The sequence below is a fragment of the Osmerus mordax genome, chromosome 8 (assembly GCF_038355195.1).
Source record: "Osmerus mordax isolate fOsmMor3 chromosome 8, fOsmMor3.pri, whole genome shotgun sequence".
Taxonomy (NCBI): Eukaryota; Metazoa; Chordata; class Actinopteri; order Osmeriformes; family Osmeridae; genus Osmerus; species Osmerus mordax.
In genome coordinates this window covers 11731567-11757599 of record NC_090057.1, presented here as the reverse complement: position 1 = coordinate 11757599, position 26033 = coordinate 11731567, and the positions used below count along the sequence as shown (strand labels likewise).

At 46.7% G+C, this 26033-nt stretch overlaps 2 protein-coding genes across 4 annotated transcripts in view; one reads left to right on the top strand and one right to left on the bottom strand.

Annotated features, from left to right (window-relative positions):
* brf1b (BRF1 RNA polymerase III transcription initiation factor subunit b) overlaps positions 1 to 26033 on the top strand; it is a 46469-nt gene that overhangs the window by 3063 nt on the left and 17373 nt on the right. Inside the window, exons 4-15 of the mRNA XM_067241443.1 lie at positions 1177 to 1350; positions 3987 to 4018; positions 4918 to 4990; positions 11592 to 11741; positions 12625 to 12718; positions 12849 to 12975; positions 13226 to 13265; positions 13379 to 13474; positions 13859 to 14173; positions 24527 to 24588; positions 24928 to 25009; positions 25405 to 25457. Of these exons, the coding sequence (XP_067097544.1) occupies positions 1177 to 1350; positions 3987 to 4018; positions 4918 to 4990; positions 11592 to 11741; positions 12625 to 12718; positions 12849 to 12975; positions 13226 to 13265; positions 13379 to 13474; positions 13859 to 14173; positions 24527 to 24588; positions 24928 to 25009; positions 25405 to 25457 (1298 nt within the window). The remainder of the gene's footprint in view (positions 1 to 1176; positions 1351 to 3986; positions 4019 to 4917; positions 4991 to 11591; positions 11742 to 12624; positions 12719 to 12848; positions 12976 to 13225; positions 13266 to 13378; positions 13475 to 13858; positions 14174 to 24526; positions 24589 to 24927; positions 25010 to 25404; positions 25458 to 26033) is intronic.
* On the bottom strand, positions 6158 to 10315 carry btbd6b (BTB (POZ) domain containing 6b). 3 transcript variants are annotated; one of them, XM_067241455.1, is made up of 5 exons: positions 10246 to 10315; positions 8628 to 8922; positions 8393 to 8483; positions 7995 to 8113; positions 6158 to 7634 (listed from the first exon to the last, which is right to left on the bottom strand). In XM_067241455.1, exons 2-5 carry the CDS (start codon positions 8831 to 8833, stop codon positions 6602 to 6604), a joined length of 1449 nt encoding a protein of 482 aa, XP_067097556.1. In that variant the 5' UTR covers positions 8834 to 8922; positions 10246 to 10315; the 3' UTR covers positions 6158 to 6601. The 3 variants fall into 3 exon arrangements, with proteins under 3 accessions (XP_067097556.1, XP_067097555.1, XP_067097554.1); XM_067241454.1 differs by lacking the exon at positions 10246 to 10315 and adding an exon at positions 9148 to 9412; XM_067241453.1 differs by lacking the exon at positions 10246 to 10315 and having other exon boundaries at positions 8628 to 9412.

Genomic DNA, 26033 nt, shown 5'->3' with positions numbered 1-26033 from the left:
TGTTAGATTACCCAGACTCTGCAGCCCTCCCCCTTAATCCAGAAACACACCACAGCCGTGTAAACACTAGGATTAGAAAGGCGTGTGTGTGTTTATATCTTTGCATGTGTCTGTCGGCACATGTAATGATACTGTATGTCTGCAAAACAATAGACAATGTGTTGTATGTGTTCACAACAGGTAAAGTCAAATCGTGTTTTGGACTTCACGGCTAAACTGTGAATACGCTCACATGAATGTAAATATGTAGGCACGCATGAGTGCTTCCAAAACCCACCGCCCAACCATTATTATTGTATAGGTAGCATTGGACAGTAAATCTTATATCACACAAGTATTTACACACATACTCCCCCCCACCACACACACACACACACACACACACACACAGCGGTTTTATAATAGAGGGATTAGACTACGCTCTTAAAAGCTTTGGGGTTATTTCTGGAGCTGGCTGGTAGGCATGCCGACAGCCATCCCTCTACCACATCCTCAACAAACCTGTTCAGAACCAAGACAGAAGCCTTGTGTGCACACACATGCACCCACACACACAGGGGGATATGCTACCCCACAGAGCCACGCACATCCTGTCAATATACATCCACCATACATAGGACCCCTCTTGTGGTTCACCACCTAAAGCACTTCAGGGAACCAAATCAGTTTTTTTCACACAGATGAGGTGTGCTGTTTCTTGGTCAGGTAGTAAATGGCTGTGTTCCTTTTGTCGTGTCACACGCCAAACCTGCCCAATGTGAAATGTTAGTGCACCGACCGTGCAATTCTGGGGCGCGTGTGTGTGTGTTTGTGTAAGTTCTCGCTCTGGAGGGTTTGTGTGATAGTGAGTGTGAGAGAGAGGCTGAACTGCAGATGGCTTCTCTCTGGGGAGCACGCAGCTGTCTTAAGCCCTAGGAGCACCACGGGAGCGGTGTGTCAAGGCCCATTACTACAGGCTGTCTCGCCCGCTCTCATGACATCACCGCTACCGGCAACTCAAAACACCTGCGTGTGAAGTCATGCCTTGGTGTCTTGTGTGCGAGTGTGTGCGCGTGTGTAACGTGTGTATCTTTCTGTGTGTGTGTGTGCGTGCGTGCGCGCCGCCTGCATACGCTTCAGGGCGGATTGCGTGTGCGCGGCATCTAACCCCTAACGCGGACGTGTGTTTGTCTCCAGGGAAACGGCAGATTCACAACCTGGGCAGCCAGCTGCAGCTCAACCAGCACTGCCTGGACACGGCCTTCAATTTCTTCAAGATGGTGGTGAGCAAACACCTGACGCGAGGGCGCAAGATGGCGCACATCATCGCCGCCTGCCTCTACCTGGTCTGTCGGACGGAGGGCACGCCTCGTATCCTTTGTGACGAGGGCTCGTGAGTCACCGAGTGGCGCAACCTCAACGAGTGACGCAACCTGCTGTGCGACAACGGATCGCTGTGTGGTACGCGTGTGTCGGTCGGCGGGGCCTGAGGCAAATATCTTTTGTTTTCGCAACGTGCTGAATCATCATCGCTCACCTCCTCCGCTCGTCTTGGGTTTCTCACCGTTCCCAGACGACGTCGAAAGCCCCGCACTCGACTCAATGTGTTTTTTTTTTGTTGCTTTTTTTTCAATTTTCCCGCTGAAAACGTAACGAGAGAGACACAAAGTGAACAATTATCTCTAAGTGATTCCGGCGGCCAGTCTCCATCTCCGCTCATCTTCCCTCCCCGGCTCCGGCACTGTACTCGGTGCCACGTCTCCAGTCGTGTCAGGTTCACAGGAAACCGATATCCCCGAGCCCTCCGTCTGTCATCGCCGTGACTCGCGTAGATAACCCTGTCACCCGGGCTCAATGTCACGGTGCACTTGGGCGGGGACGGTGTGTCTGGCGCAATGTGCCGTGACATTTCTATGACAATTTGGATGTTTTTGTTCTGTCGGCGACACATCGTTCAGCATTCCCGTCGGACTGCAGACAGTGGTGTACGTGGGGTTTGAACTCTTAACCTCTGAGGTGGTTAGCTCGATTCGCGAAAAGCCACATGGAAATCCCTTCTGTTTGGGGTGTGCCAACGTTTGATTATTTATTTTTTGAAGACAGCATGCTCTCTATACAGTTAGATTAGTCCTATGGTTATTGGGCCATCGTAGACTGTACACGCAGATAACAGTGTGTGTAACAAGAGTACATGTGTTGTGTCGTTGCTAGGAGAGGACAGGTACACATGCAGGGGTGTGGGAGCCCCTAGGGATGGGGCTGGGCTCGGAGCAGGATGAACACATGGGAGCGAGGGAGAAAAGAGATCCAGGATCCTGGGGCCTTCACACGCAACCCCACGCCCTCTGTTCTCTCACCACAAAAGGCGCGCGCAACCGTCAGAGGCAGAGGCAGCGAGTAGCTACGGCGGAGCGGTTTGCCTTCGTTCGTTCAGACTCGTCTCCGCCGCGGTGTCACCTTTCGCGGCTTTGTCTAACCACCTCGAATGTTCTCTCGCAATCCCAAACTCGAGCGGGTTTCACACAGATTTTGTCGAATGTTTCTTGGGAGGGGGTCCAAAAAAAAATTGCCTCCGTTTTATATGGTTGCGCTTATCAGAGCCATCGCATGAATATGGGACATTCATCTGATTCGCCAACTCGGGCAGAGATGATTGAGAAGATGAACTGGATGATAGTGGGGATGCAGCCCACAAATTGCCTGATAGCAGCACCTGACCTACTATTCGAAAATCACCCTCTATCTTCCCATCTTGTTCCAAAAGTTCAGTGAACAACCTGAGGGTTCTTATCCATAAACCCAAAGGAGCACCAGCCCACAGGTAAACCCACTTGTACTGCGCCCCGAACCCGACCTCCTTGAAAGGGAGCCAAGGGCACCAGTGCCTGGTGAGCCCCTCCATGTGCCCCCAGGAGACCCTGTGGCTCCGCAGGGTCAGCTTATCATTTCATTAAGATGCTCAGAGTGATTGTCCTTGCCAAACATCCACCGTAGGCCTTATCTCTCGATGCCTGCGAAGGATAATCCCTTTCCCCTTCCGTGGCGCTAATCTCACCCCTCGTCGGGATTAATGGGCCGCTTGTGAGGTGATGTGTGTGTGTGTGTGTGTGTGTGTAGGTGTAGATGTAGAAGTGAGAGTCTATGTTGGCAAGGCAGAGCACTTTTAATGTGTTCAGTTTGCGGCTTTGTGAATGTGTTCTGGCGTGTGTGTGCTTGTGTGTGTGCTTGTGTGTGTGCCCAGTGATCCCAAGTCAGGTCAGGAGAGTAAGTTATTCTCAGCCTATTAAATAGAGTGATAACCTACAGTCAGAAGCAGTCTGTCTCTAGGTGACCTTAACTGCAGTTTGTCAAGGTGTGTCTCTGTGTGTGTGTCTGTGTGTGTGTGTGTGTGCACGCACTAGTGTGGCACTGCAGGCCCTGTGCTATATTTAGCAGTGCCAGCCGAAGGGGCGAAGCAACCATCGGGGACTTTGAATCAACGACGCTTGACTGCAGAGAGACCCTGGCATCAGCATATGCATGGCCTCGCTCATATCACCGAGACCCACATGACAACGCCCAGTCGCCCCTCCCTGTGCCACAGACAGTGTTTGACCGTATTAACCCAGCCTTAGGGGGAGCTTTAATACCGCCTGGACTTTGGAGTTTAATGTCAGAAATAGGCTTCCACATTTTCTGAGATACCATTGGAGTTTTAAGGAATCAAACAAACCACTTAACATGATCAACTTTTAAAGTCAAATGGTGAAAGAGAATCTTGGAGTGGTGAAATCTTGGAGTGGTGAAATCTTGGAATGGTGAAAGAGAATCTGAGAGGTCGGCCTACCCCGTGTAGATGAGGCTTTGCGTTTAGTCGTTTTCTTCTAATGTCATTTGATGTACTCATTGTTATCACAGGAATCACGACGCATTTAGTCGATAGCAGTCATTTCCTGTGTTTCGAGTTGAATCCATGTAAACGGAGCCTACATTACGCCCATGCATTTCCTCAACGCCCTCGTGTGTAGACATGCTCCTGGACCTGAGTGATCTACTACAGGTAGGATTGACATGTTTTTTGGGGGGTTGGTTTTACTCACTCGTCTATTGTTCCAACTCTCCATGAAACAGCGCAATCTCTTCCTTTCTAGAGATTGGTTTCAGTGTGTGTGTCTGGATCGAATGACAGTTACATTTCCCACTATAGTGTCTAATGTGGATAGACTACAAATGGCTGATGACATCACCCTATTAATGTGGCAGTCGAACCAAATGTTCAACGTTGTGACTTGACTTTTTTTTCTTCTTCTAGCTCAACAATAAAAGCTGTCTGAGTGCTATCAGATTAATGGCGCATTAGCTTATAGCTCACGATTCCATTTTTTTTTTGCTGTGTGGTTATTGGGCAAAGTAAAAGACTGTCATGTATGCATGATATGCCATTGGGAGTTTGATGATGAATCAGTCATGGTTTTTAATGCGAGTCATTCCCAGTGGGAAGCATTTCAGTAGGACACAGCTGGTTCTTTGCTTATTTTAACCCCCCAGCTGTCATAGATCCCCATTGGAGGCTTGTTGTCAGGTCTAGAAATATGCCACCAATCCCGAGAATTCTCAGCACTAAGATGGGTGCATTCCTGACTCTAGAGAAAAGTATTCCACACTCTGGCCTAGCTTCAGATATCTTCATCTTGACCCATGGACAGCACATCACTAAACAGACCCAGAGCAGACTGAGATCTACATCACTGCCCTCTGAAGACAGACTAGTTGGCTGGTAAACCAACCAGCTACTCGACCAAACAGGCCCTTTTATCCGGCAGTACCTTATAACCGTTCATGTTTTGATTCATTTACATATAAATGTACAGGTTGAATTTGTTCATAGGATCCATTATTTGTCTAATTAAGGTGTTCAAATGCAGTTGGAACATCCTTAACATCCCTTTCTGTCGACAGGTGAATGTATACATCCTTGGGAAAACCTTTCTCATGCTAGCCCGGGAGCTCTGCATCAACTCTCCAGCCATAGGTAATGACCAACCCCTGCTTATATCCGACTACAGTCAGCAGCAATACTGATCTCAATGTGATGATGATGCAATTGGTATCCGTGTCAGCTTTGCATGAATTGGCTTGTCGATTTTTTTCTGGGATTCTTTTTGTTGAGAAGTTCTGAAATCTATCGGCCCCCACTCTACTTGATAATCACAACAGTTTTTGTATCCATGAATTTAGTTGTTTTCCTGGAAACGCCAACTGTAGGACACTTTTGGCTTCAATGAGCCCAGTATCTTTGTAAATACACTCTTCCCTCATTAAACCGTAAGTCCCGTTTAATCGATTCGAAAATAAACACCTCCCGTTTTCTTTCAAAGCACATTCTAATGAAGTCATGCGAGAAATAGAGCGCAAACAAGGGGGTAAATATCATCTAGAACACAGTGGTGCTCAACCTGACGTTAATAGACTTACATTTACATTTAGTCATTTTAGCAGACTTGACTGCGTAATCCCATCAAGTGGACTTATTAGCAGGTCCTTTTCCCGTGGCAATGACTGCTAAGCTGGCAGGACATAAGCTGCCATTTCCATTACTTTACCTAGCATGGGAGTTAGTAGATCTGTCCAAGTGGATTGAGGCTTGAGCAATGCTCGTTTGGTCGAACCGAGTTGAACTTGAACAACGCGGGAGAATCATTCGAGTCGTCTGTGCCTTCGCCACGTTTAAGTGGCGTTCTGATTGCACAGTGGTGTTTCACAGTGGAAATCGCAGCAATAACTTCACCAATCCATTAAGCCTGCACTTTCTCTTGGTTTCGTAGGGGTCGATAAGCTTGCAAGCTGGTCGTTAATGATAAAACACAAGAATAAAGGAATAAAGACATCGAAAATGATGGCTTGTCAACAGTGAATGGTATACGTTTTTCCCTTAAAAGCAGCACTGATACAGCACGGACACTGACAGTTATTACCTACTCCGCAGAATAATGATGGGATGTCTTTAAATAGGCCTCAAACTGTCACACCTCATTAACAGGTGTTTGTTAAGAAGATGAAGCACTGAAGATGAAGCACTGTACACAACCTTTGTTTCTGAGCAGAGTACAGACTTCATCCAATCCTCTATTGTCTCCAACCACACAGGTACATTATTCGAGTGGGTGTAGTGAAAGAATAAGTCTCTCAACCATAAGAGTTTCAGTCACAAAATGTGTTTATGTTCAGCAGTTCCATAAAGCTGCGCAACTAATACAAGATACATGTCATTTGTCAGCCAGCCTCAAGCTGTAAACAAGCTTGCCTCAATGTATGTACAAAACACAACACACAAATTGAAGTGGGCCAGTAGAAGTGCAATACAACTATCTTGTATATATACAGTACAAGCGAGGCTGCACATCGCAGCAACAACAGTTAAATCATAGGACTTTTATATATTCAATAAATAGAACTGAAGAGCATTCCGTCCCTCAAAACATGTCAAAGGTCTTAGAAGCCTTCTGTGTTTACGTCATATCCCATTGCTACATTGTCGAAGAAGGCAAGAACTTGTTTCGGACCCTCCAGCTACCCTCCCAGTAGGTCAAATCCAGTGGCAAAATGCACTTATGCATGGATGTTGGTGAAGTGGAACTATGGCTCATGCATAGAAGACAAGTTCGGGGATCTGGCCCCCTTGCACTCCCGTGCCATTGGTGCTGTCTGAGGAGCACTGGAACTGGAAGGTCACCTTCCCACACTGCACCTCCGTCATGCCTTCCTGTCCAAAGTAGCTCAGCTCGTTCCCATCCAGCACGGCACTGACCGTGTAGAAAGCGTCCTGTTCCACTTGGACGGGGTGCTCGAACCACACCGAGAACGTGCTGCTGGAACCGTCCGACACGAACGTGGTCAGGTTCTGTGCCAGGGTGGTCCCCTGGCGCTTCAGTTCGATCTTGACGCTGTACTCGGCCTTCCCGCCGCTCGAGCCGTACAGGCCCAGCCCGGCGATGAAGATCCGCTTGTCCACCGCAAACTGGATGCTGTCGCAGCGGCCCCGGTAGCGCCACTGGTTGCTCCGGTAGGCGGACGACTGGAAGCGGTGGCACCTCTGCGGGGCCAGGCCCGTCCTCTGCGCCAGGGGGAAGTCCAGCTTGGGCTTGTTGGCGGCCGTGTACCACAGGAAGACGTCGTGCGTCTCCTCCAGGGTCAGGACGTCCGACTGGGCCGCCCCGTCGGCAAACTCCTCCAGCGTCATGGTGGGGATGCGCACCAGGTACAGCGCCTTGCCCAGCACGGCCCGCTTGTTGCGCGCCGTAGCCCCCAGCCCTTGCCTCCGGCACTCGGCCACGGCCCAGTCCAGCACAGCCTGGAAGACCACAGCCTCGCGCGTGTTGAGGGTCTCCCGGCGCAGGATGATCTCCAGGGTCTGCAGGTCGATCTCGCAGAAGCCGTCGGAGCGCAGCGCCAGCTCCGCCTGGGCATCGATCACCTCCCAGCAGCGCTGCGTCAGGTCGGGCTCCTCGAAGAGGCGGCTCTGGGAGAGCAGCACGCAGGCGTTCTTGGCCTCCAGGCTGGTCTCCAGGAAGGTGACGCAGGCCTTGGCCAGGGCAGGCACGATGTACTTCTTGGCGGCGTACAGGGTGGCCAGCACCGTGTCCGCCTCCAGTTCAATCTCGTCGCTGTACATATACCTGTGGATTACATGAGGAATTGTAAATAGTCACGGATAAAATGAAGGTTTTTTTGGGGGTGTTGTGGGGGGGGGGAATTTATGAACAATAACATTTGTGCTCCTGTCATAGGAAACTGTTACAGAGCAATAATTAAGGGTTTTATCGCTTAGTATGTCCTTTGCTTGCAATAATAGCAACATGCATAATGCATCACCATAAACTTGTTATTGCAAAAATAAAGATGAGATAAGAGACTGCTTTATTAATCCCTAAAGAGAATTGTGATTGAATAAGCCGATCACGGTCGCCACAAAATATTTTTCAAAAGGCTAGTCTGTATGGAGATGAGGTGTGGATTTGAGATTGACATTTACTTACTTTAAGAGAATTAAGAAAGCAGCAGGCTCCACATCTGGAATATGAATCTCAGACTCCCCTTCCGCTAGGTCGCCATAAAACATGGCACCAAAAACGGAGCTTCCCACAGCCAATACATACTGTAATCATAGAAATGGAACATGTTAGTCTTTGTCCTATATGGAAAAACTAAAGGCTTAGTGTAACAGGTTTCAATGCTGTTCAAATGTCCAGTTACAACTTGTTGAGTTGTACTGGGAAGGCATGGCAACATGTGAATTACAGTATGACCTAAGAGGCCATGAGCTCAACAAGGGTAAGGTGTGTGGAAAAAATCTATTCAGCTCATATTTGCCTCAGATTCTTGACCGACAAAATATGCTTGGCTGTAGATGTGTACAGGTTGAAGGCATGCTAACCTTGTGAGCTGGAACTTTCTGTGATTCGCCAGGAGGACCCACAATGAAATGTACATCTGCCATGTGTTCGTTATTGAACATCAAGGCATTCCTGAAAGAGGAAGATTATCTTTATTCAACAGCATCATGCATAAATAATATAGGGCATGACATTTTATACTCACTAGACAGCAACTTATGATTATGCAACGCCCTATCATATCGCATTAAAAAACAATTTAAAATCAGCCCACACCTTTCTCGCAATGTCGGGTGAGTTGACTGCCAGCTGCTAGTCTCAACGTTGTTGTTGTTGATATTCTGCTGGGTAGCAGTCGTAGTCGGTACGGTCACCGTTTGGGTGACCTGGACGATGCTTTTTTTGCTGGCAGCAGTCACTGCGGCGTCGTTGCTGTTCGGGAGGTTGGTGTTGATGCTGGCAGGGTACAGTTCTGCAGCCATCTTCTTCTTCAAGGACAAAGTCACAATTTCATAGCATACTGGCAGCTTGCCGGACTGCTTCCCACCCTTTTTGGTCCTTTTCAAGGTTTCTGGAAGCAAAAGGAAAAATGTCAAAAACTTCATGATCCGGCCATAAAGGCAATCCGGGGGTGCTGGCATCAGCGAGCCAATCACCTGGCAACCGATTCACAAGTTGATGTAGACTACATAAAAATTTCTCGCAATAGATTTAAACAATTATTCCCACAGTGCCTTACGGTTGTAGTGTAATTAGTGTGATGAACTAGTGGGCCGTAAATCAAACTCCTACACACCCTGAAAATATTTGCACAGCAACATCAAAGTATCCGTCCGGTTGAATAATTCCAAAGCAGTTACAATCTCCTCTTTTCCATCGCATCCTGGATGTATACGAAAATTCACTTGACTCCCATATCAGTGTAATAAACTACCTCAGTTAAAAAGTGTTACAAAAGCCTCCACAATAGCTACAATGTCTCATATGTTATTTCCAAAGGCAAAGGAACGTGGAATTAAATTGTCGTTCACGTTGTAGGCTATCCCATTCGCACTCCTGGAGTAGCTTGGAAGATTTTTAACCATATAATTGTAGATGCAGGAGTTTTGTCTACCAAAAGCTAACGCCCAGTTCCATATTGACAAATCAGAGTCATTTGGGCTTTGCACGTCAGTAGCCGTGAGGCACCTCCCACAGCTGATCTCTATTCCCTCTACAAAATTTATGGAGACGGATACGGGCTGCCTTTAACCCTTGCAGAATTGTTGACAACCGTAAACGTCATTACTCCAAATTGCCCCCAAATAGCACGCACAATGTTAATAATTAACAGTAGGCCATGCATACATGCTAATCAGATCTGTGTTATTTGCACGAATGAGTTAGAAATTTGGAGAAATAGGGGGTTTGTATACATAGGTCGGAAAGCCAGAAAGCCCACTGGCGAAGTTACTTGAAACTACAATGTAGTACTAATACTTGCAGCATAATTAACAGCAGTATGAACTACATGTATAGGAAACGACACCAAAGATCTTATTTTCTAGCGACACTTTTTTTTCTATTTACAAAGAGTACTACGGCTCGCCAAATAGATGCAGTGCCGTGTACATCTGCAACGAAGTAGCCTACACACGTTCATGCGAATTGAATAAAGACATTACCCAGGCAACTCTGGCTTTCGTGTTTCTGCAGTTATGTTAAATTTGAGCAAGACTATGTTTCCAATGAATTTAGAGAAAGGTGAAACAGCCAATAGACCATAGTAAAAATACGCTGACTTCCAAATCGTAGGCTACAGGCTGTTCATTCGAAGTGGTGTCAACATAGCGTCAGGATCTTAAGCATTTAGATCCATCGGAAAACACAGCACAGCATTGTTTATAAACATTACCTTAAACCAAAGCGGGACGGCCGATTGACAGAGAAAAAAACATTCAGGTTTGGTTACTGGACGCTTGAACGCAGCCAGAAGCCATGTTAAATCCGTAGGACTAGAGAACCAGAAGGGGGGTTGGGCTTACTGTGTCCTGCATAACCTACGTTCTCAGACCGGTTTCCCAGCTTTCCAACAGAGGGCCGTGCCACTACAAAATGGAATCATTTTGGATGGGTCAAAAAACTGATGGTCTGAAATAAGCGGCTTAAACCCCAAACAATATCATACAATGGTGTCTTGCCTGGCATATTTAGCAGTAAGTGGTTTTTCGTAGTTACGAAGTACAAGATACATTGAAATATAAAACTTGCATGGTCAAACTTATGTCTTACACAATTCTGACAGATACATAGAGAAACCCCAAATGAACACTGATGCATTATACTGTTCCTTTTTATATTATTTGATGTGTTTGTCACGCAAACCCATGAATCAATCAAAATAAACAAAAAAGTATTGCTCTGATAAGTTTCTTCCAATCTGTAGCATTTATTAATACTTTCTTCTCTTCTGATAATCGATCTACTATCTCTTTTTCCATCCGTAATTGAACATCTGTGAAGGTCAGTGGGAATACAGTATAGGTCACGGGCAGAAAGCTAGAAAATTAGGACAACTCCAGACTGAGCGTGCATCCTTGGTCGGACATGGCAACCCATGGAGAACTGTCCCCTTAGAGCAGCCCTGCTCCACAAAACGGACCCAGATTCTCCCTGAACTCAATAAGGACTTTAAAACCCCTGTGCCTCTCGGGCCCTTTGAGTTGAGGACATCAGTGAAAGGCGGCAGATGAAAACCAATGTCCTCTGCTCAATGGTTCATGGCTATGAGCTCACCAGATTGAGTTTCCATTCAGTAGCCCAGCTTCTGGAGCCGTACTTCAAAAAGAGGCCCCCAGTGGATCCTATTTCCAACTTCAACTCCACAGTATCGAGGGGCCTTGAGCGAATGTCAGACTCACCTGTTCCTTTGAACCTTGACAGTTACAGTGGTCTTAATGTGAGCCAAGTACAATTGGCAAGAGTACATACATTTTTGTTCAGTCAAATGTTGTTTGGTTAGGAACGCAGAAAAAATGCTTTATCAAGAGCAGTCAAATCTATCCATATTGCCTACGGTGGTCTCGCTGTATATAATTATCTTAACGGAGACACGCAAACAATGCGTGCAGTAGATGACAATGCTATCTGTCACCTTTACATTTCCAAAAGAAACGTAGGCGAATCTGGAGTAGGCAGCGGGCCGTCGGATGACGAATCGAGTGGACTCTCTAACGCCAGATATGGCCCTCTGTGTTCCAGACCCGTGTCTGTACATTCCCCGTTTTGCCCACATGCTGGAGTTTGGAGAGAAGACCCACGAGGTGTCCATGACAGCCCTGCGGCTGCTGCAGAGGATGAAGAGGGATTGGATGCACACGGGCCGCAGGCCCTCGGGGCTCTGCGGAGCAGGTACGGGGAACGGGTCACCGTAGCGATGACATTTTGTTCGGGGGGGGGGGGGGGGGTCATTTGAAATGGACCTTGCCATCTTCAGTTCGCGACAAGGTCCTTGCTTGGAAAGTGAGGACAGTTAAGAATCAAACACGCAGTCATTCCTCACTTCCTGGAGGATCCATTCTGAAAAGAAAAAAAAGATATGTTACTTATCCAACCATGCAAGGTCAGAGACTTATTTAATGGAACGGAGAAAATAAGATGCATTTCTGGATGATTTAACCAGTCCTGGAACACTCTGTTCCATATCAGCAGCTATAGATGCACACAGCCTCGGTTCTAAAGTGACACATTTAAGCCAGGGCACTGTGCAGTCAGCAAGATCCCTGCGCTCCTCACAAATAGCACAAACAACTTCCTCCCTGCGTATACATTCGCCTCTAAGTTTCAACCCACCAATATTTGTTCCTACAATATCTGAATAATTAATCATTTATCATGAATCATTGATGGTACTTCTCAAAAGAATCCTTGATTGAAGGATTCGAAGTTTGGAAGAGGACATTCTGGTTTCACTGTCACTGGGAGATTCAGTATAAACAGACAATCAGTGCCATAGAGTTCACAATAAAATATTCAAATAGCTCATCCATTGTATCAAAGAGTGAAAGGCTGGTGCTAGAAAGAATAGAAGTAGCTTCATATTTCTGCCAAAATGTCACCACACAGCCCGATTCCTCTCTTAAGATTTGCATACAAATGAACAATGAATGTTGCTCCTGGTTCGGTATGACGGGTGAAGTAAGAATGTAACTCCAGCTTCGAAAACGCCAGGTGGTGAAAGTGTTTACGTGACCAAGACAGCAGTTCTCTAAACTTCTCCTCTCCGCTCCTCAAGCTCTGCTGGTCGCCGCCCGGATGCACGAGTTCCACCGCACGGTCAAGGACGTCATCGGAGTGGTCAAGGTGTGCCAGGCCACTCTGAGGAAGAGGTGAGCGCTGGGAACGCTACTTCCGTCACCCTCCCCGTGCCTCTTTTCGAAAGTCTTAGTTCCTCAGAACCGTATTCGACCTCATTTTGCGGCGCGACTGACCAAACGGTTCCTCCTCTCTGTCGTCCAGATTGACCGAGTTTGAAGACACCCCGACCAGCCAGCTGACCATCGATGAGTTCATGCGGGTGGATCTGGAGCAGGAGTGTGACCCGCCCTCCTTTACCGCGGGCCAGCGGAAAGTTCGGATGCGCCAGGTATTTGTCTTGGCACCGCCTTTATTTACTACACTGTCCATAGTTACTGTAGCGATGAGCACACAGTAAGTGTGTCTTTTGCTAAGCATTGTTCTGACGGCAGACTATATTTAGCTTGACAGTTTCCCAGATACAGGTCAAGCTAAATCTCTGTCTAATGTTATACTTTCAATCAAGAACCTATCAACCCCATATGGTGTTATCCATGTAATTTAATATGACTTAACAACTTTTTATTTTTTATTTTTAGCTTGAGCACGAATTAGCCAAGAAGTTGGATGAGGTTCAAGGTAGGCTTTTCCCTGCACCCAACTGACATGCATCTACGCATGCAGGGATGAACATACGGATCAAATATGACAGCTGTCGTCATGCAGCGTAACAATCGGCTCTCCACTCCCAGGGGAAATCTGCACCTATCGAGACGAGATCGAGACCGAGCTGGAGAACAGCAGGCCGAAGCTCCGAGGGATGTATGCTTCCTACGCCAAAGAAACAGGTGTGTTCCTGCGTGCCTCTCCGCCCTTTATCATCCCTGTGTCTCCACATTGAACTCGGACGGACCAGAACAAGACACGCCACGTGTCATTTGGCTAAAGCACATTTCAAAGGACGTCGAGGTTCCGTGGGGGGGTTCAGAAATGTGTTCTCGATGCCATTCCCAATTCAAATTTACATTTAGTCATTTAGCAGACGCTCTTATCCAGAGCGACTTACAGTAAGTACAGGGACATCCCCCCGACGCAAGTAGGGTGAATTGCCTTGCCCAGGGACACAACGTCATTTGACACAGCCGAAATTGAACTGGCAACCATCTGATTGGTAGCCCGATTCCCTAACCACTCAGCCACCTGACCCCCCATATTCACATCTGCTCCTCCAGACCCCCTGGAAGAAGGGCTATCCCAGAAGTTCGACCAACCCAGCCCCGAGGAACCAGAGCGCAACGATGACGAGCTGGAAGCGGCCGCCCAGCACCTCGAGCAGGACTTCATCTGCCAGGTGCTCCAGGAGGAGCAGGGGCTTGGCGGGCCGGGTGCGGCGGACGACGCGGAGGATGTCGGCCGAGTCGACGAGGCCCCTGCCCTGAAACACCCCTCCCTAGCCTCCATCCTGGGCTCCCTGCCCAGCGCTGCAAGCCTGGGCCTGGGCCTCTGCGATTCCATCCAGGAGTGTATCGCAGGGGACAAGGATAGCGGTGAGTGTATATACTATAACTCAAACCTAGCTCCAGTCTTGTCGCTTAACAAGCCGAACGTGTTCGATTTTTGATGCTTCTTCATTAGAACTCGGCATCAACCTGATGGTGATGAATGTGGAGGTCAGGGTCTTCCTAAGCTCCCTACTTGGGAGAGATGCTGCTCAGTCGTTTGGGGGGGGGGGGGAGCATTCACTCAAACACACCTCAATAACCTAGCTCGCCTGCCCGTTTCGGCGTCACCAATCACGTGTTCCTTCATTATGCATGAGCTCTGTGCTTTATTTTGCTCGCAGTATCATAAGATGACAGACGCCTGCTTCAGCGAAAGGGCTCTGATAGCGGTATTAGAAGGAGCTAATCCCACAGTCTCACTCAGTAATCAATATGGCGCTTCTTGGTTTCAGTGGCCAGGGAGATAGCCTGGCTGATAGCCCCGAGCAGCAGTCGTTCTGGATAAGATCCCGATAAATCTTCATTAATCTTCACGCCAGCCCAAACAGAGCCGTATAAAGGTCAGGTTGGAGACGATCCACGTTGTGGCCATATGCTGGGAGTTTGTGGAGAAGACGCTACGTCCATAAGAAGCAGTTGTCTTTCAGATCATTTGAAGCCACAGTGGTATGGTAGTCGCATAGAAGCATAGCCATTGTAACATCAGCAAAACTCCCCGAATGTTTGCAGTGATTCCCCCCGCCCTTCTTGTTGGTTGATATATTGTACCTAGGCTCTAAATTAAATATTTTCTTTGTTTGTTTTTACCACAAAACGACCACAAGACTTTTGAAGCATGGGGCCATTATATCCACTTAACATCTCGCAGATAAGTGAATTGTTTTGGTGCTTCAATCAGTGTTCTTTTGTGAAGAGATTTGGTGGGGGTGGAGAGGATTACATTTCGGAAACCTTGACAAAACGTTCAGCCCTAATGAGCCTGTGCCCTGGCATTAACCCATTGTTTGCTAAAATAAGCCGACTAGTTGTTTTCTGGAACGGATCTCAGTGTAGGTGCAAAAGAATGTGGGGTAAATTCTGACTTCCCAGAGCAGCAAGGTGTTTCTTAGTGGCATATGCATGACCATATATACACACATAATAACATATTCTTATTTTAGAGACCTGCAAACGCCTGGCAAATGCATGAGGGGATCAAAGCCCATACTTATATCCTCTGGGGCTTAATTAGCAAGCTCAATCAACCGTTTTCCACCAGCAATTAGTGTCAGTGCGTAGGTAGGTGGAAATAAAATACACAGATATGTATACCATGGGCATCGGATGGCCAGAATAAAAAAAGTGATCCATTGCTGCCCCTTGGTCGATAATATCAGTTATACAGTTAGGTCCATAAGTATTTGGACATTGACACCATTTTCATCATTTTGGCTCTGTATACCACCACAATGGATTTGAAATGAAACAATCAAGATGTGCTTTAAGTGCAGACTTTCAGCTTTCATTTCAGGGTATTTACATCCAAATCAGGTGAACGGTGTAGGAATTACAATACATTTTATATGTGGCCCCCCCCTTTTTAAGGGACCAAAAGTAATTGGACAATTGGCTGCTCAGCTGTTCCATGGCCAGGTGTATGTTATTCCCTCATAAAGGGAGTTCGTTATTTCATTGACAAGGAGCAGATAAAAGGTCTAGAGTTCATTTCAAGTATGGTATTTGTGTTTGGAATCTGTTGCTGTCAACTCTCAATATGAAGTCCAAAGAGCTGTCATCATCAGTGAAGCAAGCCATCGTTAGGCTGAAAAATCAAAACAAACCTATCAGAGAGATAGCAAAAACATTAGGTGTGGCCAAATCAACTGTTTGGTACATTCTTAAAAAGAAAGAACGCACTGGTGAGCTCAGCAACACCAAAAGACCCGGAAGACCACGGAAAACAACTGTGGTGGATGACAGAAGAATTCTTTCCCTGGTGAAGAAAAACCCCTTCACAACAGTTGGCCAGATCAAGAACACTCTCCAGGAGGTAGGCGTATCTGTGTCAAAGTCAACAATTAAGAGAAGACTTCACCAGAGTAAATACAGAGGGTTCACCACAAGATGTAAACCATTGGTGAGTCTCAAAAACTGGAAGACTAGATTAGAGTTTGCCAAAAAACATCTAAAAGAGCCTGTACAGTTCTGGAACAACATCCTATGGACAGATGCACATCTTAATTGTTTCATTTCAAATCCATTGTGGTGGTATACAGAGCCAAAATGATGAAAATTGTGTCAATGTCCAAATACTTATGGACCTAACTGTATATATACGTGATTTATGTGACTAGGTGTTGGTCTAGGGCGATCGCCTGCATGGTAAATGATACCAACTGAAATGGAAGCCTAAGCCTGAGTACAGTCTGCGCTTCCAATGCAACCACTCAGGATCAATGAGGAGCTCATAAAAGATAGCATTGATGAGCTCATATTCATGGGAGCCAACGAAGCCCTTGGATGGCGTTCAGCCGCCCATGGATTGCCATTTGGAGTGCTTTCTACGAAAGCCTGTGGTCTGATCAATGAGCGATCTGGAACCTTCTATGTGGGTCACTCCATGTACAGCCAGCCTGATCCATCTCTTTCTATACTGTACACTGTGTACTGTATGTCTTTGAGCTTTTTGGGGGGAGATTTATTTTAATTTTTATTTACTTTTATTTGTCATTATTTGACTGGTGCGGTGTGGTCAAACCAGGACACATTTCCAAATATTTCTGAAAGAAATGAAGGAAAATGACATAATTCAGAAGTTTTTGTTTTGTTTTCTCACAACACAACGTTGTATTTAATTTTTCCATAGAACCTGTCCATATCAAGATCTTTATAGTAGGTATGAAGCTTGCAGGTTTGGCGAGCACATTATAACATCCACACCTGCTGTGTTTGAAGTATGGACATGACCGCTTGGCCCCGACCCTGTGACCCCTTGCTGACTTCCCATTTCCATAGCCACTCTCACTGAGCCAGTAAAGCAACTGTGCTCGACAGTCAAACAAGGCTTCAACAGTATTTTTCTGTTCCAAGGGCTTAAATGTGTGCTCAAGTAGCCTGGTGCTGCTACTTGAAACCAGCAAATATCCAACATGGAAGGGTTGCTGGATAGCCTGGAGGTGACATCTTAATCTGTATTACCGGGTGGTGGTAAGGAATTTGATAGGAAGGAATTTGATAGTACCTCTGTGGTTTGTTTCTTTTTGCTGCCTTGCAATGCCTCTAAACCCCCCCTCAGTTTTGTCTTTCCCAGTGGAGTCTAAAAGAAAATGTATGCTGCTCTCTCCTATTGACCCCCCCCCCCCCCCCACAAAAAAAAAAAACCTGGCAGGATAAAATGCAGTTATGCATTGATGTTTATGGTTGGCAGGCTAGCTGTATGTAGCGAGAGATATTATACCCTGTCATCATTGTCCTTGCGAGCATGAAGCTGATGACTCAGGACAGACAGCGGCTGGAGAGAGGCAGCCTCTTTGGCGACGTTAGGCCCGAGGACTCGTAAACAAGGATTTACTGGCCGTGCCAACACTGGGGGATAAATCTCTTTCTCCCACCCACACAGCAATATGGGCATGAGCTCAGCATCTTGCTCACTTTAGGCTCCTGTGTGTGTGTGCGTGTCTGTTCGTGTGTGTGTGTCAGCAGTTGTGTTTCTTAGCTTGTCTCTTTCAACTGCCTGTGTGTCTTGTTCATGTGTATGCACATATGTGTATGTCTACCCCTGTCTGTATTGGCTGTAAATCTGTTGGTGTGTGTGTGTGGCAGCGACGTCCCACGTGCTCCTCCGAGTTGACAGGCCGGGGCCGTCTCTCTGCAGGCTGTCCGGGTCACAGCGGCTCTGCGGTTATTTGCAGTCCCGATTCTCCCTCAGCAACCTGGCACCGCTAAGTGCAACTGCCCTTCTCTGACACTCCGGAATGAGCCAAAATGTCCAACGCGACGACCTCGTTCGAACCCGACAAACCTATTTAAAGCAGACCCATTTCCCAAGGAGAGAGGACACTTTGAAGTCTTTTAAGAAGATGTCCCCCCCCCCTCCCTTTTCCTACAAAGTTCTAACTAGTTCATGCTGATGTCATCCAAATGTCTTTTCAAGCACCTGGAGCGGAGGAGACGAGGTCCGCATTAACACGATGACGATGAATCATCCCCCGTCTTCGTCGGATGTCAACCGTCACTCGTGCAGTTGCTCATTTCTCATTGGAGGGATGCATTTGTAGGCATCAGACAGGGAGTCAGGTGGCTGAGCAGTTAGAGAATCAGGCCAGGAATCCGAAGGTCGCTGGTTCGATTCCTGGCCGTGTCGAATGACGTTTTGTCCTTGGGCAAGGCACATCACCCTACTTGCCTCGGGGGGAATGTCCCTGTACTTACTGTAAGTCGCTCTGGATAAGAGCGTCTGCTAAATGACTAAATGTAAATGTAGGCGTGACTTTAGAATACTGGTGAATGATCTGAGCCAACCTGGGGATCTTTAGATCTTCTATTTCAAGAGTTGTAATGAACTTTATGCGAACCCTATCATTTTTGGAGCAAAATCAGAGCTGACACGCTGTGAGGACAGCGTTGAGCTTTTCTTCCCATGAACTACTGTATTTAAAGGGCTGACTGGCTGGCTCTGTTTGGAAAATTACAACCCTTGCTCATCAAGAGACAGCTTCATGATTCGGTTGGGAGTCCAAAGTGACAGTGTCAGGCAGCTGTTGTCGTACAGGGAGAGTCAGTGGCAGTTGTACAGGTCCCATTTTAGAGATCCACAATGTCAGTTCAAAGGAGCATTTCTAAATAGTAAATAAAGACCTTGTAAGAGGGTTCAATTCAATTAATAATACAGTTATTAACTAAGCTTAATTCGATATTTTCCCCAAACATATTCAAGTTATATTGTAATCGAGACCATTCTGTTTGTTCTTGTTTTCCCATGACTGCACTACAATAATACAAATGGATAAAAGCCATTAGCTTTCAGTGCTTCAGATTAGCATAACAGACATTAGCATCACATACAGATACACGTTAGCATTACGTACGGATCAAATTAGCCGAGTTCACACAGAAAACCCAGAGTGAGAATGCTGCTGTGGACTCACTGCCGCTCTCCCCTCCATTGTCCTCTACCAGAGTGGCAAGGTGTGTTGACGGGAAAGGGCGTCTGGCCCCCTCCTGACCCCTGCCGTGATGCAATTAGACAGCTGCTCGGCCGCCCGGCCCCACCCTGCTGCCCGTGACATCACAGCTGCCACGGCGTTCAGCCTGCAACCTGCCCCTCGGTCTTAAAGGGGAAGGCAGGGCTTGGCCCCGCTTGCACGTTTTTTGAGGCATGTGACTCGTCGATATTAACGTACATAGTAACTCACAGACCACCCTAACCACACACCACGCACCGTTTACACTTAAATAACGTGCCCAAACAGGAGCCGCTTTGTGTGTAACATCAAGCTCATTGATTCAGACTGGAATCATGTTTTGAACTTATGCCTCTCCTGAGCCCATTGATGACTCACTCATCCTCCCTGAGAAATAGACTTGTCCGTGTATGTCACTGTGTACATACGTCCTTGTTTATTAGACCGGCCCCCCTTGTTTTTGTCGTATTGAGAGCATGTTTACGCAGTCTGCGCTGGCCTTTCTGTGCGGGTCTGACAGCTTTCCGATCGAGTCGATTTAAAAGGAAGAGGGAGAGACAAGCCCTGCCTCCTACCACTCCTGGTCCTTACAATACAGAGGGTCTGAACACAGAACCCCGGTGTCCAGAGGAACATACGCAATACTTGAGTGATACTGTAAGGACAGCATCGCCGTATTATCATGTAATAGGCTAGGTTAATAGGACATGTGAACGCGACGCGATGCCAATAGCCTCTGCTGAATTTGTGTTACAGCGTTTAGAAAACATTTCCCATGCACTCAGAATCCAGGAAGTCGGTTATGAAAAAGTAGAAATTTCATGGGTGAGATAACAACACACATAAAAATACTAATTGCCCTTAGCACTGTTCTCATCTCTGTGTACACTCTGTTTATTAGGCAGTGTTCTGCACTCAATGTTCTAGGTTGCCAAATCAGAGAATGGCATAGTTCTATTTTGTTTTGTTTGTGTGCTATTCCTCCTCACCAACGGCCGCCCCCCCCGCCCCCCCCCCCCCCCCCATCACATGTTCCAAACAGTGTTTGACCTCAAATGCCTACAAACTCCGCCCACATATATGCACACACACACACACTTTTTCATTAGTGGCATATCTCGCTGCATGCGCAGAAGAGAAGCTTTTTACGCCCGCGACCCTTGACTTGAGCCACGCACATGAGATCATTGCTAATTTAGACGGTGGATCCTCTTGCCTTCCCCTTTACCCCAACTCGGCGGTCCCATCACGTCGATTCATTAACTCGTTCACACGGACGCCCCCTCACCCGCAGCCTCGACACGAGGGCCACACTTATTGTTGATAAACGCGTCGTTATTGACATAATTGCTTACGTAAATGGGGTTTATGATCAGTTAAGTGCACAGCCATAGCGGGAAACCGGCTGTGCCTGGGAATATGCTGACTGTGGTGGATGCTGCCTCGGGGCAGCGAGATGCCAGCTCGGTTCTCGTCTCGGCCTCCAACCGCTCTGAAGTCAGCTCACGTAACCAGCGCACCCCAACCCCCCCATGCTTATTGTATCTTTTCATAGGCCACAGTGTTTAGTGTCTGTTTGATTTACATTGCAAATGTGTTGCGGGGCTTAAGTCCGGACTATGGGAATGTGTTGTGTTTTGTTTGCGCGACATATATGGGAACGCGAGAAGCTTACCGCACATTCCAAGTGGTCTAGATGGAGGAATGTGCTGGAAGTACGTAAGACTTTCCAAATACACCCAGCTTCCTGTGCTCTGCTCACTTACCACCTATCGCATATGATCGCTCTGGATAAGAGTGTCTGCTAAATGACTAAAAAATGACTAAAATATGAGGGTAGAGCTTGGGAGTCCTCGGTAGTCAGCATGTTTACAGCTATTTTTCATGTTGTCAGTCCATGCTTTTGAACATCTCTGTTCCGCATGGAGTCTCCATGCTGAGCCCGTTGTCTCCTTCATATTCAGAAATCGTCCTTGCTGACTACACAGTCTATGCACACCCACATGGACACACACAGACACACACACACACACAGTCCTGTTGGTAGTCCATACATCCTAGCTGTCTGTCTACTCCGTCACACCATCTAATGACCCCAGGGTGACCCTTGAGCTATTAGGGAGGTGGTGTGTTGGATATGGAAGTTGCTGGCAGCCCTAGCCCCAACAGCAGGCAGGTATGGATAGTGGTGTCCCTGGCCAAGATGTTGAGAATATGTGAAAAGAAGGCGGCTGTTCCACCTGCTCTGGGAGACAAGCGTCCCCAATTTTATTTTGTAACATCTGCTCTACTTACCGGTAAATATCCTACGTAAAAGTTGTTTACTTAGATCTCTTGCCTCAGATGTCCGTACAAAGAAGAAGAAAGACAAATATTTCACAAATGCATTCCGTATTCTGAAGGCACTGTGAAGGAAAATATGGCCAAATGAATTTGACCTGTTATGATATTTCCAAAGAACAGGTTCACTGATGCACCTGCCCACCAAAGTAGATTCCTCGTTTGTGTGCACTTACTTGGCGATTAAACTTGATTCGGATTTGGATTCTGATGCTGCATTCGGACCTGAATTCACTGCAACGCTCATCTGAATAATCCCCCTGAAGTAAATGAGCACCCCCTTCCCCCACTTCACCCTGACTGCTATTTCCATCCCAGAAAGACTGTGCTGTATTAGGAACTAAAGTGTCCCGGTCCCTCATCACACACTCACACACACACACACATGACAGCATAAGGAAGACTTAAGATGGCTGACAGATTGTGACCCATATCTTCCCCTCACCACAGATTTTTCCCAACCCCATTCTCATGTGGTCCCTTGATCTGAGTCAACGTTGGCAGTTTAAAGCGTGTCTTGTTTTTTTGTTTTTTTCATGCATGCCATTTTTCATTTGCCTTTTCTGACTCCAATAATCCAATGCTTTACAATAAGTACGCATTGGTGCTTCTTCTCTAAAGTTCTATATATACTTGATGGACTGATGTTCAGTTCATTCTTGTTCTTGTTTGACGGTCCTAAATCAAAGCTTGCATGACATTTAAATCTTTGAAGCTGCAATAGGTTTCAAAAGATTCCTGTATGTGAGGAGCTGTAAAGTAAAAAGTATGTATCTAGGTAACGTTACAAAATGAGAAACTTGTCTGAACTTCTCGCTTTCCTCCAGCTCAAGTTTGATTGACCTGAATTTGTTGACAGTGATTTCACAAAATAAGCCAAGGTGGAAGGCCCGCCTCACTAAAGGCGACTGGTTGGAAAAATATTGGCTGGCCCAGGATTGGCTGGCACAGGATTGGCTGGAAAGTAGCAGGACACTCCAGAAGTTTGAAATTCCACTGGCACTGAGCTGTCTGTGTTGCTAAACAACTCTCAGACGGCCTCATTAGCTTACACGACAAAAGCCTTTTTTACTGTAAAAAGTCCTACCTATTGCACCTTTTAAGTGTTTTAACAATGAAATAAATTTGACCCTAATTCATATACTACACTACTGGAAGGCTACACCAGATGTACATTGGAGGGAAATTATCAATGGACTTCCCCCATCGGTTACGAATGTGGCAAGGGATTACTGATTTAGTTGGCAAAACAGTTGAAAAGAATACTATTAAAGGTGTTTGCAGTATCCCCACGTAGTAAGAAACTCCACAAAGATTCCTTGAGAAGAAATCGGGACACTCAAATATCGCCATCCTGCACCGTGCCGTCATTTTCATTTCGGGTAATTATCAGGGAAGCTTGTCTTTATCAAACAAAGGAAGTCTTTTGAAGTCATGTTCTCAGAAGAGGAGACTAAAGTTGTTGGAAGAATGCCAGGGCTGAATGCTTCTCGAAATGGAAGCGCCAAACTGTTTCCGAGGCGTCTGAGACTATGTACTTAAAGTTACTTTACTTGTGTCGCGGTGGTGTGAAATGTGTCTCAGCGTCTGGGTGAATATAGTGTTTTGATGAAAGAAGATACATGATTAATTTGCCTTTGAAAGGCTTGTTCTTGTTTGTAGACACTCGCATTCCAGTTGATGCTGCGCAGTGCAGAAATTGTCAACGTTGTCTGTGTGTGTGGAAACATGGAGGCATGGAACACAAAGACGCTAGTTCCAGCTGTTGTAACACACTCCGTCGAAAGAGACAGTGACACCGTGTCTGTGGTGGGTTGGTGAAATGTAATTGCATCAAGAGGGTTCGTGCTGGACTAGTGCAAAACCTTCCCACATCGTGTCACCAGGAGCAGGTGTGGTCCTAATGGTCGAAGAAGGAATCCGCCAGGGGGGGGGGAAGTTTGTGACCTCTTTTGACCCTGTTCAGAAATGTCTGCTCAGTGGTCACTAACTTCCATGAGAATCAATCATTGTCAAACACTTTCCCCTTCATGTGGTTCCTTGACCTTCGGTTATTAGGCCGGCGATTTTGAGAAAATACAGTTTTGTACTATTTTTGACTAAAATATCCCCCATCCAATAAATTGCCTTGTCGGACAGAGATAGTGAAGAGTGAGGGGGGAAAATTGGGGAGAGAGGAAGCGGAGGACATGCAGGAAATGGCCTGTGCTGGATTCAGGCCTCAGCCTGTGGTAGGCACACACCGGGACAACTTTAGTTACAGGATGTAAATTTAAGACCAATTAACGATTTACGGTGTGATTTCATAAATGAGAAAATGGGAAAATGGGCCTTAATGTCCGTTATAATACCGGTAATTTAAAAATATAAAAATGACGGCATAACAATATCGAACATGTAACAGGGTTGTTCTTTTGTCAAGTTCACGTAGTTGGTGTGCTCTTGAATAAACATGTGTTACAATGAGTACCAAGGAATTTATCTCCAAAACAAAATCCTTTTAGCTCACAGCTAAGTCCATTAAGCCATTCAAGCAGCTTCTGCATTATTGATGCTACTACAGCAAATAGTGTGGCAAGTCATTGTCTTGCAAAACTCGACTCCACTCAAGCAGAGAGATAATCTTCTTGTTTGATATGAAAATGGCCTCTCTGGCGAATTACCTTTCTGTGCCATAAAAGCACAATTGCACAACAGGGCTCACTAGATTCCGAGAAGGGCACAACCATGTGTCGTTTCCCACTACCCGTCCCCATGTACTGTGTGGCCTCGAAAAATATGTTTTGTCATTTAAGACTTCAATAGAACACCAATGTAGAGCTACCTTATAAAACATAAAGCAAGGATGTTATTAGAGGACGATAGTGATTTCTTCTATTTTGTGGCCCTTTGACAGATGAAAAGTCAGAGAGTGGAGAGCTGGACCTGGATGGGATTGACGATAAGGAGATTGACAAGGTAGGCCACACGTTTCACAGATGAGTTTAAAATAAGAATTTAGTCAATTATAATCCCCCCCCCCCCTATACTCAATTAATCTACCGAAGTCCCCGCTTGCAGTTCATAAACGATTTGGGAATATTAAAAGGTGAAGAAGACTTGAGAAGATAATGACCCCAGTATCTAATCCACATAATCCATCATGCAGCTCAATTTTCTCTCAGCTCTCTAATACCTTTCCTCCCTCCCTTCCTCTCCTTCCCTCCTCCCTTCCTTCCCTCCTTCCTTCCTTCCTCTCCTTCCTTCCTACCTCTGTCCCTCCCTTCCTCTCCTTCCTTCTTTCCTTCCTTCACACAGTACATCCTCAACGATAAAGAAGTGAGGACTAAGACGCAGCTCTGGATGAAGCAGAACGAAGAATATCTGAAGGAACAGAAAGGTAAACCCATTGCCCTCTCGTAAGAATCTCAATATTCATGCTGCTTGCGGCCTTGTTAAGTCCACCAGCAGGCTTATGCAGTATGCATCTGCCAGCTCATAGGGTCGAACACACCGAGCTTTGTGGAAACTAACCGGCCTCTTTCTTGTGGAACTGCACTGTTAGACCTCAGTAATTTAGAGCTCAGTACATGAAAGTTATCTTCGAAATGTATGGAGCCCATGTAGATTTACTAGAACAATTAATGAGATGTATTTAGTTACCTTTCCCTAAGTGGCTGAATGGACAGTTGCCAAGGAATGAGTCATTTTCAAAAACTTGTCTCCGAGCGGAACTTTTCAATTCACTCGTTATCCCAATGAACAGCATCTTTTTGTACGGTGCTTTTCTTGCAGAGAAGGAGGAGAGGATAGCTAAGGAGAAGCAGCAAGGCACCTACAAGGAGAAGGTAAGCACAGCCCGTCAGTGCGCCATGTTTGTTTGTGCGCCTGCACGCGTTCGGAGAAAGGAACCCCGAGCGAACCGCGGCAGGCGCACGTAGAGGAGCGCGTCTGTGGTCCCGTGCCATGCACTGGGCCTGGCCCAAGCAGACACAGAACAGCTGTGTCTACGCCGGCGCATATTTTCCACTTGAGCCGAGTCAGGACCGGGCTTCTCTTGTTACACTGCACCGCTCTCCAGAGACCCGGCCTGTTAGCGGTAGCCGCGGCCCAGCGCTAACCTGTCTGGCCTGACATCCTAGCTGCAGCTTCCAACCAATGGGGGGGATGGGGGGGGGGGGGGGGAGCCACACAGCAGCAGATGCCTAATGAAGTGAGGAAAGGGCCTGATACTTATTCCAGAACCTTCAGGCTTCAAGGTTGTGGTCCAAAAGCAGGAAGTGAATTTCCCCCATGCTAAGACATTGTAGCATATAACTAACCACGGTCTTTGGAGATGGCGGGTGAGGAGTGACAGCAGCGGGGAAATCTTTCAGCGGCCTGATAATAAGCCTGTCATCTCACTGATGAGAGACTTGCCTGAC